At 40.6% G+C, this 16,931-nt stretch overlaps 1 protein-coding gene across 1 annotated transcript in view; it reads left to right on the top strand.

The window, feature by feature from the left end:
• The window catches only part of EXT1 (exostosin glycosyltransferase 1), a 371,910-nt gene that overhangs the window by 335,462 nt on the left and 19,517 nt on the right, over nt 1–16,931 (top strand). The window contains exons 5-7 of the mRNA XM_006830667.1: nt 7,329–7,461; nt 10,577–10,695; nt 11,986–12,081. Of these exons, the coding sequence (XP_006830730.1) occupies nt 7,329–7,461; nt 10,577–10,695; nt 11,986–12,081 (348 nt within the window). The remainder of the gene's footprint in view (nt 1–7,328; nt 7,462–10,576; nt 10,696–11,985; nt 12,082–16,931) is intronic.

The raw sequence follows: 16,931 nt of genomic DNA, 5'->3' as shown, positions 1-16,931 counted from the left end.
TTTTTAAAAATTGTAGTAAATGTATATGTTATTAAGTGCTGTCGAGTTGGTTCCAACTCATAGTGACCCTGTATAGGGTTTCCTAGGAGTGGCTGGTGAGTTTAAACCATCAATCTTTTGGGTCAAACTGACCTTGGAATAGAGTGCTTATCCTATAGTGCTATACCTGGACTCCAGTGACAATGTGTGTGTGTGTGTGTGTGTGTGTGTGTGTGTATGAGAAGAGGTTTCCAAAAGTACGTGGGTGCAGTGTGTATACCCTTTAGTTGGTTGATGATGCATGGAAGGGATTGTAACCATGGCAATGAAATGATATAGGACAGGATGAATGTAAAACTAATGTTCTCCCATGTAAACTTATCACATATCTCACAATAAAACATTAAAAAATAAATAAAATCACTCCCACTTAAAAAAAAAAAAAAAAAGGTACGTGGTAAAGTATCCATTATCTTTTTAAATACATTTTTTCATGAACATTTTGAAGCCCCCTCGTGTACATGTGTGTGTATAAACATTTCCTACTTCAAAAATTTTATATGTACAACTTAGTGACATTAATTAAATTCACCATGTTGTCAACTATAACTACAATGTGTTTCTACTTTTTCCATAACCCTTAAAAGTTTAGTGCTTTCTAAGCAATGATTCCCTCTGTCCCTGTCTCCAATCTCAGTAACTACTAATAAATTTTGTTCTCTATACCTTTGCCTACTCTAGAGATTTCATATATGTTGTTGTTGCTGTTAAGTGCCACTGAATTGGTTCCAGGTCATGGACCATCCTCAGAACCATTGCTATGTAAGAGCCCATTGGTGCCACCACTGTGTCAGTCTGTCTTGTTGAAGGTCTTCCTCTTTTTCACTGACCTTTATTTTACCAAGCATGGTATCATTTTCCAGACAACATGTCCAAAGTATCTGAGTTGGAAGGCTCACCATCCTTGCTTGTAAGGAACAGTCTGGCTGCACTTCTTCCAAGACCGATTTGTTCATTCTTCTGGTAGTCCATGGTATGGTCGGTCAGTATTGTTTTCCAACACCATAGTTCAAAGACATCAATTCTTCTTCCATTTTCCTAACTTATTGTCCAGGTTTTACATGCATATAAGGCAACTGAAATACCATGTGGGACCACACAGTATCTGTCATTTTATGACTGACTTATTTCAGTCAGAATAATGTTTTCAGAGTTCATCATGTTGTAGTAGCATGCTTCATCAATTTATGGTAGAGTAATAATATTCCAGTTGTATAGTCCATGGCACATAACAACAACATGTATGCATGTATCACAATTTAATGTATATATGTTCTGTGTTGAAAATCTAATTTTTTTTTTTTTTTACATGTTTAGTTTCCTAAGTTATATTTTCCTCTGTGTTTTCAAATGTCAAATTGTATGCTTTTTTGGTCTATTTCAGGATAAGCAATGAGCTGCTAACCACGATGTTAGCAATTCAAACCCACCAGCCGTTCTTAGAAACCCTATACAGGGTAGCTATGAGTCAGAATCAAATCAACAGTATACAACAATAAGGTTGTCCTATTAGTCTTCCACTCTTATGTTTAGACTCCATGTTTTAATTTCTCTTTAGTCTAATATACTATACAGGGTCGCTATGGGTCAGAGTCGACTGTATGGCACTCAACAACAACAACAACCATCATATGGTGAACTTCTATTTACTTACCCAATCTGCTCTATTGACTATGGAAGTTGGTGCTATTTTGTAAAGGTAACTGTGCCTTTATCTAAGCAATGGCATTTTATGTATGTCTTAGACAACATTCCTGACTATCTCCTTAGGAGAGATTTCCTTAAAGACTAGGCATATGTAAGACTCATGATACATAGTGCCAAATGACTTCTCCAAAAGGTGGTATCAATCAAGACACTCAAAAGCTGTCTGGGAAAGACCCTCTCATACTGTACACTTGTCTGCCTTGAGGATCATAATTAAGACTCACATATATACAACTTTGCTCATTTGCCAGGTGAAAGATCATACCTCATTAATTGCATGTCTTTAGAGTATAGTTTATTGCATAGGTCTGGTCTCTCCTCTGTTAAGGTAACAGTGCTTAATTTTACTGTAATAGCAGCTGGGTGTGTTAGATTCACCAGAATAGGATCTTAAGCCAAACCATTTTCATCGCTGAGCCTGGAAAGGCCTTCTTCACTTTGGATTTAAGCCATGCACTTCTTTAGTGACACTGTTGTTTTTAAAATACTACAACCACAGACTTTTTTCAAATTTATGACAACTGTCAAATCTCCTTCTGTAGTTCTGAGATTGGAGTGTGACCATTTGACCTCTCAACCAAATTAATTGAGAAGTACCATCCAATTTTCTGTTGTCATTTAGAGCTCAGATTTCCCCAGAATTCAGAGTAGACAGCAAGTAGAGCAAATAGCAGAAAATGCTATTCACATACACAAATAAACAAAGACACTGTGTTATGTATACTCTTTATATAGCACATATCAAAACTGCCTATTTGGCACTGAACATGGACACAGTGAGCACAAAGTAAAAATGAAGGTTTTGAGCACATATGGATGGGTATAGGCAACTTGGCATTGAGTAGGTACAGTCTGTATAGAGGTGAGAACAGATAGACACATACCTGTTATTGTTAAATGCCGTACAGTTAGTTCTGACTCATAGCAACCATATATAGGGTTTCCTAGAAGTGTCTGGTGAGTTAGAACCTTGTAGTTCTAACTGACTTTGTAGTCCAGCACATTAACCTGCAGTGCCACACCAGGACTGTATATCTATAGGTACATACAAATATGATGGGTACAGGCACATATATTCATGTAAGATACAAATATGGCTACTCCTCAGACATAACTAAATACCTTTCAATGTTGCTCATCTGTGTTTGGGACAACTCAGTCGGTTAGCGTAACAGTTCATAAAAGCCATAGTCTGCCTCCTACTGAAGTCAGTAGCACATGGGGACTTAAAGGCTTACAAGCAGCCATCCAAGGTACAGCTACAGGTCTCTACTTATCAGGAGAAGAACCACAGGAGGATACCCAAGAGCTCAGGGAAGAAACTGGTCTGCATGAGCCACAAGCTCACCTACCTGGACACCAGAACTAGGTACTGATGGCTACCCCCACTGACCATTCTGACTGGGATCGTAATAATTGGTTCCAGATAGAATGGGAGGAAAATATGGAGCAGAACTCAAATCTTTATTTTTTAAAACAATAGGGATAGAGGGGGAGAGCCAGACAAACTGAACAGTTGGGAACAGAGGACTCCCTGAGATTATTACTCTGAGACACTTTAAACATTACTGAGCCTATCCCCTGGGATCACCTTTTAGTAAAGTAACAGAGTGGTGCACAAAATAAGGGGTATTACCCATGAGACCAGTGCCCTACTTAAATACCCTCAATAGACCAAAAGGTCAACAATTACTCAAAAGCAAACACTCTCGAGAAGATATAGGGGCAAGAAAGCTAGAAACTACTGAAGTACTAGAAACTGAACACAAAGAGAATGTTAACACTTGTGATAAATGTAAGGTACGTCACTGAAAAAACAGGAACCTCATTTACATGTAACTTTTCACCAAAAAAAGTTCTTTAAATCCCATTGTGGTTAGAACTTAGATAATTCAATAATATATTAGGATAATTCAAAGTTGCCCTCAGAAAATGTAGACTCAAGGATCCCTTGCTTCCAGAATGCTCTACACTTTAGAACTCAGTACCCTTCCTCCTTGCTTACTGAATCTGGGCTAGTACTGAACTGCTCGGTCTTTGTAGAGTATGTACCTTAGAGTCATAGTAGCTTTGTCAAGGGAAACAGGATACCTCATCTCTCTCTCTGATGCTAGAGCCTATTGTGCCTTTATCTCTTCTGTAATTGAGATTCTTCTATTATTTCCTGTCTGATGGAGATATTTCAATGCTTCATCTTGGAGAACTACAGAGTGTTATAGTCAGAGCTCGAGTCTTTGGAGTTGAGTACATTGGGTGCAAACTGAAAAGTAAGGATGGGAGACAGCAACCCACTATGTGTCAGAACATCACACAACATAAATCTCAATCAGAATCAGATGGGCCAAAAGCAAAGATGTATGCAATTGTTGCACTCTATGAAAATACCCAATAGATTGAAAGGCACATTTTTAGTGGGATTTTATGAAATAATGCTTCCTTTTCCTCTTTAGTTGTCTAACCATGCATATTCAAACAATGATGTTGTTGATGCTGTCTATAAGAAAAGTTAAAATCAGTGAAATATGGAAATAGAAGATTGCTTTAGCTTGGAGAGATGCACCATATGGTGGCCTGTATGTGTTAGGCACATATTACATTGGTCAAAAGAGTATTAAGTTGAGGCCATACAGAGTAACAGCATCCAGTAACCAGAAGTCCATTATTTAGGAAAACAGATGGCACATTAAAAAGAAAAATGAGGAACCAGCCATTCCTCCCTTTGAATTCACATTGGTAAGACACATTATGGTTATTGAATATGCCATTTGGGGCCATGAAGAAAAGCCCTGTTGTGTGTGTGTGTTGATTCTATTTGTAGCCAAAGAAGTGACCAACTTCTGAATGTGAAGCTCTCTTCCACAACAATGGGGAGTGAGCAGTGAAAGGGTTCTAGGAAGTATTCAGGGCAACAAGAGTGAGAACGCAGCATAAGGATATAGGAGACAATGACCTTTCTAATTTGGTAAAATGAGACCCAGACTCGTTCAGACTTTTGAGAAGGCAAGTTGATATGCACCTGTTAGGAAGGCATTGGATGATACATTTGCTGTTTTTGTAGTGGAATCAATTGTGACTAATAGAAAACCTTATATGACATAGTAGAATTGTACCATAGGGTTTTCTAAACAGTAATATGAACAGCCTTAAAAGTGTGCAAACTCTATGACAAAGTTCTTTATCTTAAAGAATCTATCATAAGCTTGGAAAAATTGTGTTCACAAATATGCTCCTTGTACATGGGAAAAGATCCTATTGTCTGTCTTGTAAGGCGAGAAACCCATAAACAGAATTACTAGCATTAAATGATATTTCTAGTATATAATATCCATCTACTGTAGCTGTAGGACTCCTGATGTGGCACTGCAGGGTAAGCACTGGACTGCAAACCACAGGGTTCAAGGTTCGGGCCCACCAGTCACTCCTTAGGAGAAAGATGTAGCTTTTTGCTCCTGAAAAGATTTGAAAAGCCTCAGAAACCGTATACAGGGTCTCTATGAGATGGCACTTAACAACAACAATATAGCTGTACAAAAATGGAAAAACCTGTGTCTAGAAAATAAACAAGAATAAGATTTTTTATTAAGGTAAAAAGTCAGGTCACAGGTTTAAAAAATTAGGCAGCTATTCCGAAAACATTCTGAGAGGCTGTTATAATTAATGTGATACTTTATTGTCTTATTATGAATGTGGAAAGTTGCGATAAAAGTGTCAGATTATTCAACTCCAGTTAAACTGAACATTTGACATTGCTCTCCTACCTCCTGCATGGATATCTTCCTGTCAGGATTCATATGCAGAGAGTACAACATGCTCACTGGTACTTTAGAAGAGTAACATATCCTATTATCACACACTTGAATCTAGAAATCACAGCATTGAGGTATTGAGCCATGGTGATAGTCTCTGACAAGGGAAGAGAAGCAAACCACTCAGAGACCCACAGTGAAGGAGGACTCACTTTGTGACACCCCTGCATTCCATGCCATTTGTGTGTAGACCAAATGTATGATGTTGTTGAGTGTCAATTTATTGTTTCTTGATATGCAGACTTATGTAAGTGACTGCATGCTGAAAGGCCCGTCAATTTGGAAAGCAAAATAAGAAGATAAGTAAAAAAACTGTAAAGGAAAATAAACAGACGGTGGAGTTGGAAGGTACCGATAGTACAGACCCTGGAATAAATATTGTGTGAAGTGAAATTGTCAGCCCTGTAAACACTATTCACAGTCAAGACCATCCTCTCATAAGTGAGGCCCACAACGCAGACTTTTAACACATCTCTGCTGTATCACAAAGATTAAATATTTGTATTTCAGCTAGGTTACTGAAATCTCCACCAAATGTAAAACCTCTACCCAGCCATATAAAATTTAGCAATTTTGTTCTGGGGGAAAGTTAAAATGCAGAAATCATTGAATGAAGATATTTGAGTTCTTCTAAATTTCCTTCTTGCCTTCTTCTCATTAAGAAATATAAACATGATAAGGTTTGTAAAGATAAATGTAGCCCACTTTATTACTTGTCTAGTCACCATGTGGGATGAGATGAGGATGTTAATAACCTTAGCAAATAATAAAGCTCCATTTAAATGGTATGTACTTAAAATCACATTGCATTAAATGGGGGCCTAGAAAATGGTGATTTAGGTCTTAAATCCCTTGTGATTTTTGGCAGGGTTTTTCTTTTTCTTTTTTTTAAGTAGGAGGAAAAAAAGAAAAACATTTTGGAAACACAAAATCCGTATCAAGTTAATTATTTGCCATATCATATTGTAATGAGGGGGTGGTATCATTACAAGAGTTTGAAAGTCACTGAGAGAAGACGGGAAAGTGGACGAATCACCTTTAGCTGACAAATGATTCAAGATGGGAGAATATTTGACTCTAAATGTGGAATTTAATGATCTGCAAGGTCCCAAAGTCCAAAGAAATTAATGAATTAGCTTGACTATTATTAGTCTTTATATGCCATGGCTCTTGTCCTATTATGTAGGCTGTTTTGAGTAATTGTGAACTTACTACTTTTTGAGATGAAACCGAGTAAAATTTCTGCTAACCAGCAAGTCCTCCAATTGACTTTGATAGGAAAACAACATATGGCAAACAAGTAAGTCAATCTCCGGAATCAAAGAAACAGATCAAAACATCAACAGCTTCTAGAATATGTTATGCCTTCAATATGCTTTCAGCTCAGTCTCTGGTGTATGTTGACAGCTCTGCACACTGGAAACTGGCCATTCTATGTGGATTTGTGAAATCACTGGTAGGCACAGCTGTCAAGGAAAGACTAGTGTTGTGTGTGCCACACAATCTACTTAGAACTGAGCGTGAACTTATTATTACAGAACAGCAAGATAGAATGATTAGCTACAATACGAAGGGGCGTCTGAAAGTTTGTAGGCAAAGTCTATTTTGCCATGAGCTTTCTGAAGGCTCCTCATGCTTCTCTTTATCTCTGCTCCTCTCTTCCTCCAGAGACTGTGATCAGTTGAGATTTCTCACGTGTCATCATCTCAGGATTTGGAATGAGCATGACCCTAGTCACACTCTCATCCTCACATGGGCTGTGTTTTTGTTTACCAGATTATTCAGGACAGAATATTCAAGCACATATCGCGTAACAGTTTAATATGGAACAAGCATCCTGGAGGATTGTTCATCCTACCGCAGTATTCGTCTTTTCTGGGAGATTACCCTTACTACTATGCTAATTTAGGTAAGTGACTTCTTTTCAAGGCTTTCTCTTGTTTATCCCCAAGATACTGTCCATAATGGATGCCCCTGGTTCTTCTGCTCTAGGGTGGAGTTGTTTTCTAGAGTCCTGTCAGAAAGGGCAAATGAAGTTCAAGAACTGAAAATTCAGCATGGCAAGATGCAAGAAAAAAACCCAAAAACTCCTTTCCTATCTGAACAGCTATACTTTGTTTAGTCGAGTTATTTTATTTATTTTTAAGAAATAGATTCCCCAAAGTATAGATCCTATTGAACATGGAAATGGGCTGACTATATTTCAGTCCCATTTTATATGAAATCATATTAGAAGAGCATAACTTTATTTTTACAATCCCAACTTCTCTATCCTATACCAAATGAAACCTAAATGAATAAGAAGAAAAGAGAAATAACTATGTGACAAGGGACTGATTTATTAATTCCTCCACCATTAATTATGCTGCTTTTATGCGCACTGCCAGGGACTAGATATAAAAAGTCCAATAAGATACAGTGTCTGCTCTCCAGCAGCCTTGAGTTTAATTGTCATGTGACTATTGGTTTGACAGAGGACTGAAGCTCTTTGTCTAATGTGATTGACAGAGATACTCAAGTATTTGTAATGCTTTTGTGATGGTAGCATCTTGGAAATTTCCCCTTACTCACAGTTCCAAATTTGTGAAACTTTGCCATAGCAAAGCGTCTTTCAAGTTGATGTGGGGGAAAAAACCAACAAGATTTTCTACCCAATGCTGAGGCTTTCTCCCTGAGTCTCACCGTCTTTTAAGAAGCACACGTGGAGTTTGAAAACCCATAGATGAAACTTAACGAAATCCCTGGCCTTAAGTGTCAACAAAGAACCCTTTAATTCAAATGAAACAAAGCATGTTATGGGGACCCTATTAAAATTAGTCATCTGTCTACATTGGGTAATATAATTTCCTAATTTTCGTATGAAGGCAGTGGTTGATAAAATTTCTATATATTTCTTACAGAATGTCCATACCATTTGGAGTTAACTTATTAGAAATGTGTAAAATGATGCTTCTTAACTATTATGTGGTTGTTGTTGTTTAGTGCCATCAAGTTGATTCCAACTCATAGCAACCCTGTATAGGGTTTCTGAGGAGCAGCTGATGGGTTTGAACCACCAACCTGATGGTTCAGCCCGACCATGCAATCCAGCACATTATCCTGCAGTGCCACACCAGGACTCCTAACTATTATGTTGTTGTTGTTGTTGTTATGTGCCGTCGAGTCGGTTCTGACTCATAGCGAACCTGTATAGGGCTTCTGAGGAGCAGCTGATGAGCTTGAACCACCAACCTTGCAGTTCAAATGGCTTTGCAGTCTGGCGTATTAACTCACAGGACTATCTAATAATAGCAGTGACTTGTCCTCACAATTAAGAACAAGGCAACTTCTCAGTCATATTTATTCTGTTACTTGGCAATGAATGCCTTGAATATATATCCAGATAATGCTGTCGTTCAAGAGCTCTGGTAGTGTAGTGGGTTACCAGTTGGACTGCTAACCTCTAAAGACCAACATTTGAATCTACCAGCTGCCCCACAGGAGAAAGTTGGAGATTACTGCTGCCATAAAGAGTTACAGCCTCGGAAACTCTATACAGGGTCACTTTGAATCAGAACTGATTCCCCGACACCTCCACCATCCGTCCATGCTCTAATTAGCTTCTAACATACAATTAAAGTGCGATCATTGGAGGATATCATTTGCCTTGCGAAACATTCATATATAATCCTTTAATGTCTAGAATCTGACTCTCACCTTTATCCCATCAATATCAGGGCTGAATGGACTGTCCCTACACTTTCTTGTTAACATTTAAGCAACTAAAATGTCAAAATAGTGTATCCAGTAGTTTTTAAAGACTTTGTGACCTGTCTCAAATTTCTTAGTAAGTTCCTATGGACGGACACACTTACTGGAGAGAAGCCATTTAATGAATATTTCCCTGGTGGCAGTGGTCATTTTACATATTTATGATACCTTTCAAGGACCCCTAGTGACACAATGGTGAAGTGCTTGACTGGTAACCGAAAGGTCAGTGGTTCAAACCCAGTAGCTGCTCTGTAGGAGAAAGGTGTGACAGTCTGCTTCCATAAAGATTTCAACCTTGGAAACCCTATGGGATGGTTCTACTCTGTCCTCCAGGGCTTCGGTGAGTTGGAATGGACTGGCCAGCAAATGGTGAGGACGAGACTGCCTTAGTTTCCTCCTTAGAGTTTCACAGTACACAGTTAGCAGCAGTCTGTATTACACACACCTTGCCGCCTAGCGAAGAGACTTTACCACAAAATAAAGATTTAGAGGAGTGTGGAGACTTCCTGTTAAAAAAAAAAAAGAAAAAAGAAGAAATGAATGAATCAGTGAATTTAATTGATTTGTTGGTAGAGCTAACACATTTTGAGCACTTCTCCCAAGTCCTACTCTTCAGTGTTTTATTTAATTCTTACAACCACCCCCATTTGATTGGGACTGTTATCATCCCTGTTGAAGAAATTGGGGCTCAGAAAAGTTAAGTCACTTTCTCACAGTCCCAGCCACCACTGTGTGTGGTAGGAGTGGGATTCAAACCTAGACAATCTTTACGGTGTTCTTTTAACATTCTCCAGTCGCCAGGTAGGATTTGGAATAGTATCAATCAGGCAAAACCCTTTAATTGTATAATTAAGAATTCGACACAAACCAGTCTTTCTCACCTCTGGGAAAGTAACATGTGGATTTAAATCCACTCTAAGGTGTCACTTACTTGAGAAGAAACTCCGTGGAGAGTGGTAGAGTGAGGTGTGTCTGAGTTTTTGTTAATTTAGACATCGGGTAGGTACCTAAGAAGCCTCACTGATGGTGGGAAGGGATGTCAGAGGTGGAAGCTGGAGTAGACACCGAGCTGTAAACTACTGAAGTTTCTAGACTTTGGCGGTCGTTAACCAGTAGCTTTCTCCCTAGTTTTTGTTCTGTCTGGACTTAAGAGGCAAAGGAAAAATATGCTAGAAGGGAACATTAGCTCCAGGGGGAGGCAATGGAGCAAGGAGTCGTTTTCTGAGTCTCGTTTTACAGACTCTCATTAGGCTGCTCTCTGCTCTTTATTTCAGGTTTAAAGCCCCCCTCCAAATTCACCGCAGTTATCCATGCGGTGACTCCCCTGGTGTCTCAATCCCAGCCAGTGTTGAAACTTCTCGTGGCTGCAGCCAAGTCCCAGTACTGTGCTCAGGTGAGTAAGGGCTTCACAGAGCAGCGCCTGCCTTCTCCAGCATCCCAGTCAGTGGGTGGGAGGCTCTTGCGCTTGAGCCTGCCTTCTCCAGCATCCCAGTCAGTGGGTGGGAGGCTCTGAGCTTGAGCCTGCCTTCTCCAGCATCCCAGTCAGTGGGTGGGAGGCTCTGAGCTTGAGCCTGCCTTCTCCAACATCCCAGTCAGTGGGAGGGAGGCTCTGAGCTTGAGCCTGCCTTCTCCAGCATCCCAGTCAGTGGGTGGGAGGCTCTGCGCTCGCGACCTGTTTCACCCTTCTCCCACAAGGACCCATTTGATGCTATGCCCTGTTACTCCCCTTTTATTCCTCATGCCCTGTGTAATCCTCTCCCTTGACTTAGAGGTCCTTGGAAATGAAGTCTGGCAAGGTTATCGGGTTTGGACCAGAGAGTCCTTAGCACTGGTGTCAGGTTAGAAAATTGAGAGAGACTTACCCTACTCTTTAAAGAATATAAGCGTGTTATTTTGTTTTTAAATGTCAGAGTGATAAAGTAGAATCAGAGGTAGCCCTGGGAGGGCACTGAAAGCTGAGTTTCAATAGAAAGAACAGACTTCGCAAACATGCCAGGAGGCTGCACCTTTTCTCAGCAACCCTGACTAATTCTAACATAGGGAAGAAAAGAATCTATCTATGGTGACCGTCTTGCCCAAACCCGTACCACTCCCACACTCTAACAGTGGTTTTCTGACTTGTGAATTCATTTATAGCAGGTGTACAATAAGGAAAGAGTTAAATCATGTTGATGTACATATTTTTTTGAATCAATGCCTTTATTGGAAATCATCAAGTCACATAAAATCAGTAACCATTGAAGAGATTCCAAAACACGAGCTCCTCATGCTACTTCTGTCTGGGATTTCTTGATTTCTCCTGCTTTGTCTGGGGTGTACAGGCTCAGTATACATTTTTACTTAATTTATTCAAAGTTGTTATCAACTGATCATCGTGAGTTGTGAAACTTTAGGAAGCCAAGGACCCAAACCAAGGACCCTGAAATTACATCTTTTTCCTCCACTTCCCCTAACCTCCACGACACAGTATTTTTAGGTGACTCTTTCTGCTGTTCTGTCTCATTGTTGAAATGATAAGGTTCTAAAGGCTGTGTGGGAATGGACTCACTGTGATATACAGGTTTGATGTCTCCTGTTCTGCCTTGCTTAGATCTTCATCTTCTGTGTATGATGAGCCTTTGGGTTGAAGGCCTACACGAATCCAGTCATACCAAGCCATCTAATGATCCCCTGTCCCTTTCAGATCATAGTTCTATGGAATTGTGACAAGCCCCTACCAGCCAAACACCGCTGGCCTGCCACTGCTGTGCCTGTCATTGTCATTGAAGGAGAAAGTAAGGTAGGTCTGAGGGAAGAACCTAACTGTGGGACGACAATAGAATTTGTCTCTCTGTGGGAACACTTTGGATGTTGGTCCTAGATGTTATTTTTCCCTGCCTGTAGGAGCTGCACTACATTTTCCAAAATTATACTTTTCTCTGAATTTCCTCAGCTTTGAAAGCCACAGGCTTTCAAATCAGGCAAATTCTGATCTTCATTCTAACTCTTTACCAGCTTTGTGACCTTGCGTATATTACTCAACCTCTCTGAATTTCAGTTTTCTCATCTACAAACTGGAAATAATAGTGCACGCCTCACAGGATTGCTGTTGGCATTAAATGAATCCAGGGCCTGGTAATCATCAGGGTTTCCTGAAGCTGAACCTGAGACGGATGGTGATGTAGGACACTTGCTTAGTTGATTGATCGGAATTAGTTGTTTCTTTCAGAATAGTGGTTCTTCCTTACGTTTAACTTAAAAAGGGTGTTTCCACTTTAGCTTTGCTTTGGTGTCTCCATTAGATTCTCTCATGAGAGCTTCCTAGCTGCCCTTGCTTCCATTTCCAATCCATTTTGCATAGAGCTGAATAATCTTCCTAACCATTTCTTGCTCCTTGAAGGTCACTGATTAGTAATACCTTTAAGTGACCTTGGAGGCTGCTGATAACCTGGTCTGGCTAACCTCTCTCTATCTCATTACTCCCGCATAGACCCAATCGTCAGACCAAGCTGGATCAAGCACAATTACCTAGATTGTACCATGTCTATTCCGACCTCTAATCTGCTAGACCCATTTACTCTATGTCTTGGCCAACACTTTGTCTCTGTTTGTCAAAACTGCCACATTCTTTAAGCTCTTCTTCACAAGCAACTTCCTGAAATTCTTCCACTAGTCACAGCAAAAGACGTAAGATCTTTCACGTCTTGGTCCTGCTTACTGCTTTCTCAGTGGTCTTATCCATTATCAAGACTCCAGGCCCTAATCGTGTAACTGGGAGTCATCTAAGAGAAGCCATGAGAGACTAGCTCACACCAAGTAAAAGCTTTCAGCCCAAGTTAGCTATTGTTGTTGTTGTTGTTAAGTGTTGCCGAGGCAGTTCTGACCCATGGCGATCCTGTATAGGGTTTCCGAGGAGCAGCTGGTGAGCTTGAGCCGCCAACCTTGCGGTTCATTCTAACTTTGCAGTCCAGCGCGTTAACTCACAGCGCCATACCAGGACTCCAAGTTATCTAATAGAAAGGTAAGATAGCAACTTATTAGGATGAACCATTTGAAATCCCTTGTTGTTGTTAAGTACCATCGAGTCGGTTCTGACCCTTAGCCACCCTGTATAGGGATTCCAAGGAGTGACTAGTGAGCTTGAACCACCGACCTTGTAGTTCAAATGGCTTTGCAGTCTGGCGCATTAATCCACAGCACCACACCAGGACTCTGAAATCCCATTGGACTTCCCCAAGTGCAATGAGTAATGTAGCTATCATGTGGACAACATGATGAGTTACTGTTTCAATTCTAATTATGAGCATGCAGTTCGAAACTACCAGCGGTTCCTCGTGAGAAAGATGAGGCGTTCTGCTCCCATAAAGATTTACAGCCTCGGAAACCCTGTACAGGGTTGCTATGAGTCGGAACCGACTCCACGGCATACAGCCCACTTAGTGCCAGGTACTCTACAGAATGCTTGGGACACAGTGGATAGATGACAGATATAGTCACTGCATCCATCTGGCTAGATTCAAGCAACACTGGAGAGCTGTTAGGTAAACGTTTAGTGAGAAAGGGCAGGAGTCAGAATAATTACAGCCTTCCTGGCATAAATCTTACCCTTGTAAATCCATCTCATAGAAGGCATGGTTTCATGAAAGAGAGACACACACACAAAAATCTCCCATAAATCTCTATGTTCATTTCCCCAGGAGAACAGGCTAGGCTGGCATGGGCTCCACTCTGTTCCAACTCCAGTGTGTGAGCCCCAAATATAGTGCTTGAATGGAGGCTGTTAATTTGGAACTTTGTGGGCTTTTTTGGTTTTTATGCTTCTATGAATGATCATGGGAATCCTGTGGTTCTGTGGGTTAATGCGCTGGACAGCAAAGTTGGTTTGATCTACAAGGTCAGCGGTTCAAGCTCACTAGCTGCTCCTTGGAAACTCTATACAGGGTCACTATACGTCAGAACCTACGTGACAGCACTTACAACAACAAATGAATGATGATGGGAATCCTGGTGTAGTGCTATAAGATAAGAACTGGACCTCAAGGTCAGTTTGAACTGTAAGGCCGGTGGTTCAAACTCACCAGCTACTTCTCAGAAACCATACACAGGGTCGCTATGATTTGGAACCAACTCGACAGTGCAGGACAGCAACCACAATGAATAATCACATCTCCTGATGGATGCCTTTCTTTGAACTTCTGTATCATAATGTTCAAACATGATCTAGCCTTACTGACTGACTGGAGACCTTCAGACCACTTTAAACCAAAAACAAATGCCTTGTTGTTGGGTCAGAGTGAAAATGCCCCATAGGGTTTTAAAGGTCAAAAATAAAGAAGCCATCTGCCGCATCTTTCTACCTTGGAGCAGCTGGTAGGTTTGAACTGTAACCCTTTTGGTTAGCAGCTGAGTACATTAACCGCTGTGCTACCAGGGCTGCTTGTATCTGTGAAGCAAATCACTCCCATCAAGTTGGTTTTGACTCATAGGATCCTCTATAGGATTTTCAAGACTAGATCTTCACAGGAGCAGCTTTCTCCCACGGAGCGGAGCGGCCAGTGGGTTTGAACCATTGACCTTTCATTAGTACGCACAACATTAAACCCATTGTACCACCAGGGCTGCTTTGTTGTGTTAAATCTTCACTTTACATTGTGCTAAATCTTCCTACTATGACATATTGTGTTTATTTTATCATTGGATTCTTAGAAAATAGCCTCAGTTTCTTTATAAAATGTCAACAATAGTAACAATAGCGTTCTCCTGGAGTATGTCAGAAGGCTCTTAAAAGACATCTCAGATTCTTCCAGCTGTCTCTGGATACCTAGGCACTTGCTCAAACCACTGATTCCATTAGCCATGTGAGTTCTATGTCTTCTCCCTCACACTTGCTACCCTGGGATTGTAGCTCCAACTAAAGCATTAAAGCTTAAACCTCACTCAGGCTTTCTATTATAGGGAGCCAGAACTAAGACTAACTGAGATAGTTCATGTTAGGTGCTCAGTCCTGTGTCTGTTATACATCAGAGGTTCAGTAAATGTTAGCTCCTCTCCTAGGAGGCATTGTACCGATACGATACGGTGTGAATTATGGGATCTAGAAACAGACTTCCTACTTCAATTAAATGGAAATCATCATGGTACCTAATTTGTAGAGTTGCTGGGGGTGCAGATGGTTAACAATGAAAGACTGGAGGTAAGAATCCACCTAGGAGAGCCTTGGAAGAAAGGCCTGGCAATCCACTTCCTAAAAAGACAGCCACTGAAAACTTTGTGGAGCACAGGTTTGCTCTGATACACACAGAGTCTCCATGAGTCCTAGCTGACTAGATGGCAGCGGAGCACATGAACCAGGGTTGCTGAAAGGATCAAATGATAAGATAATTTACATGTAAATGTTCTTTGAAAAGTAGACGCACATAGGAAGTGCTCAATAAATGTTAACTATTATTATACTTCGTATGATTATTTATTGATATTTCTTATTTTTTCCATGAGACAGCCACCTTTTGGGACTCGCATCATGGCTTAGTCACATTTGTTAATTCTAGAAGGAGTTGGGTTGGTACAAGACAAGTAAATTTCTTAAATAAACTACTAAGGAAGACCCAGTTGGAGCTCTTTCCAGATGTTAAATGGATTAGCATGTAAGGTAGTTCAGACAGAGTATGACAGGGAACATGTAAAGTTTGTAGAAAAATGGAATTAAAAGATAATGGAACTTTTTGAAGCCTCCTCATATTTGAAGTCCTGGTGTGGCATTGTAGGAAAAGCCCTGGGCTCCAAGGTCAGTTTGAACCACAAGGTCAGCAGTTCAAACTCACCAGCTGCTCCTTGGAAGCCCTATACAGGTTCGCTAGGAGTCGGAAATGATTTGACAGCACTTACCAACAGACAACAACATATTTGAAAGAAACTCTTTAGTTTTTAGGCTCTAATTTCAAATTGGTCAGCTTAGAAACTCTTCACCTATAGATGAGCCAGGCTCAGGAGGAAACAAGTCCTTTTAAAATCAGCAGTTGAAAAGATGGGAGTTTCCTCCGTATTCCTCATTTAAAATCTCTAGGTCTAGCCTTGACTTTGAAATTGATGTGTCTGCTGTTTTGGCTGCTAGATTCTGTTTTGAATTTATAGGTCTCGTCTCTGCAGGGCCCCCCTTCCCGCCCCCCCCAGCATTGCTTAGCTGATGGTTCTTGCATTAATCATTGGACTTGTAAACAGTATCAGGAGACTTGCTTCAGGCTGAGATTTCTGAGCACTCTGTAGAAGGGGTTGATGATCACTTTGTATTGCATTTTATTTTCAAAATCTGAGAAAGAGAAAACACTAAAACAGACCCACTTGACAGATGTGCAGGAGCACCCCTAGAGCCGTTTGTGCTGTAGATACATCTCTTATGCTCTGGAGACGGGTGCTAGCGTGCACTTCCTGTTCTCTAGTATCACAGACTTTCTAACGGCTTCACCAAACTGATTCTGAGATGACCTTATGGACGGCATGGAGTCTTGATGTCAGTGCAGCATGGGCTTCCTTAGGGGGTACCTAGCTATGTGGATAGGTTCCGATGGCAGCCAGACTTGACCCTTTCCCTTGGTCCCTAGTCTTTGAATCTTGCATTCCTTGGCCTTTGTGCCCTGAAGGTTGAAAACGCAT

Source organism: Chrysochloris asiatica, unplaced genomic scaffold (genome assembly GCF_000296735.1).
Source record: "Chrysochloris asiatica unplaced genomic scaffold, ChrAsi1.0 scaffold00001, whole genome shotgun sequence".
NCBI classification, from domain to species: domain Eukaryota; kingdom Metazoa; phylum Chordata; class Mammalia; order Afrosoricida; family Chrysochloridae; genus Chrysochloris; species Chrysochloris asiatica.
This window is presented reverse-complemented; position numbering and strand designations above follow the sequence as displayed.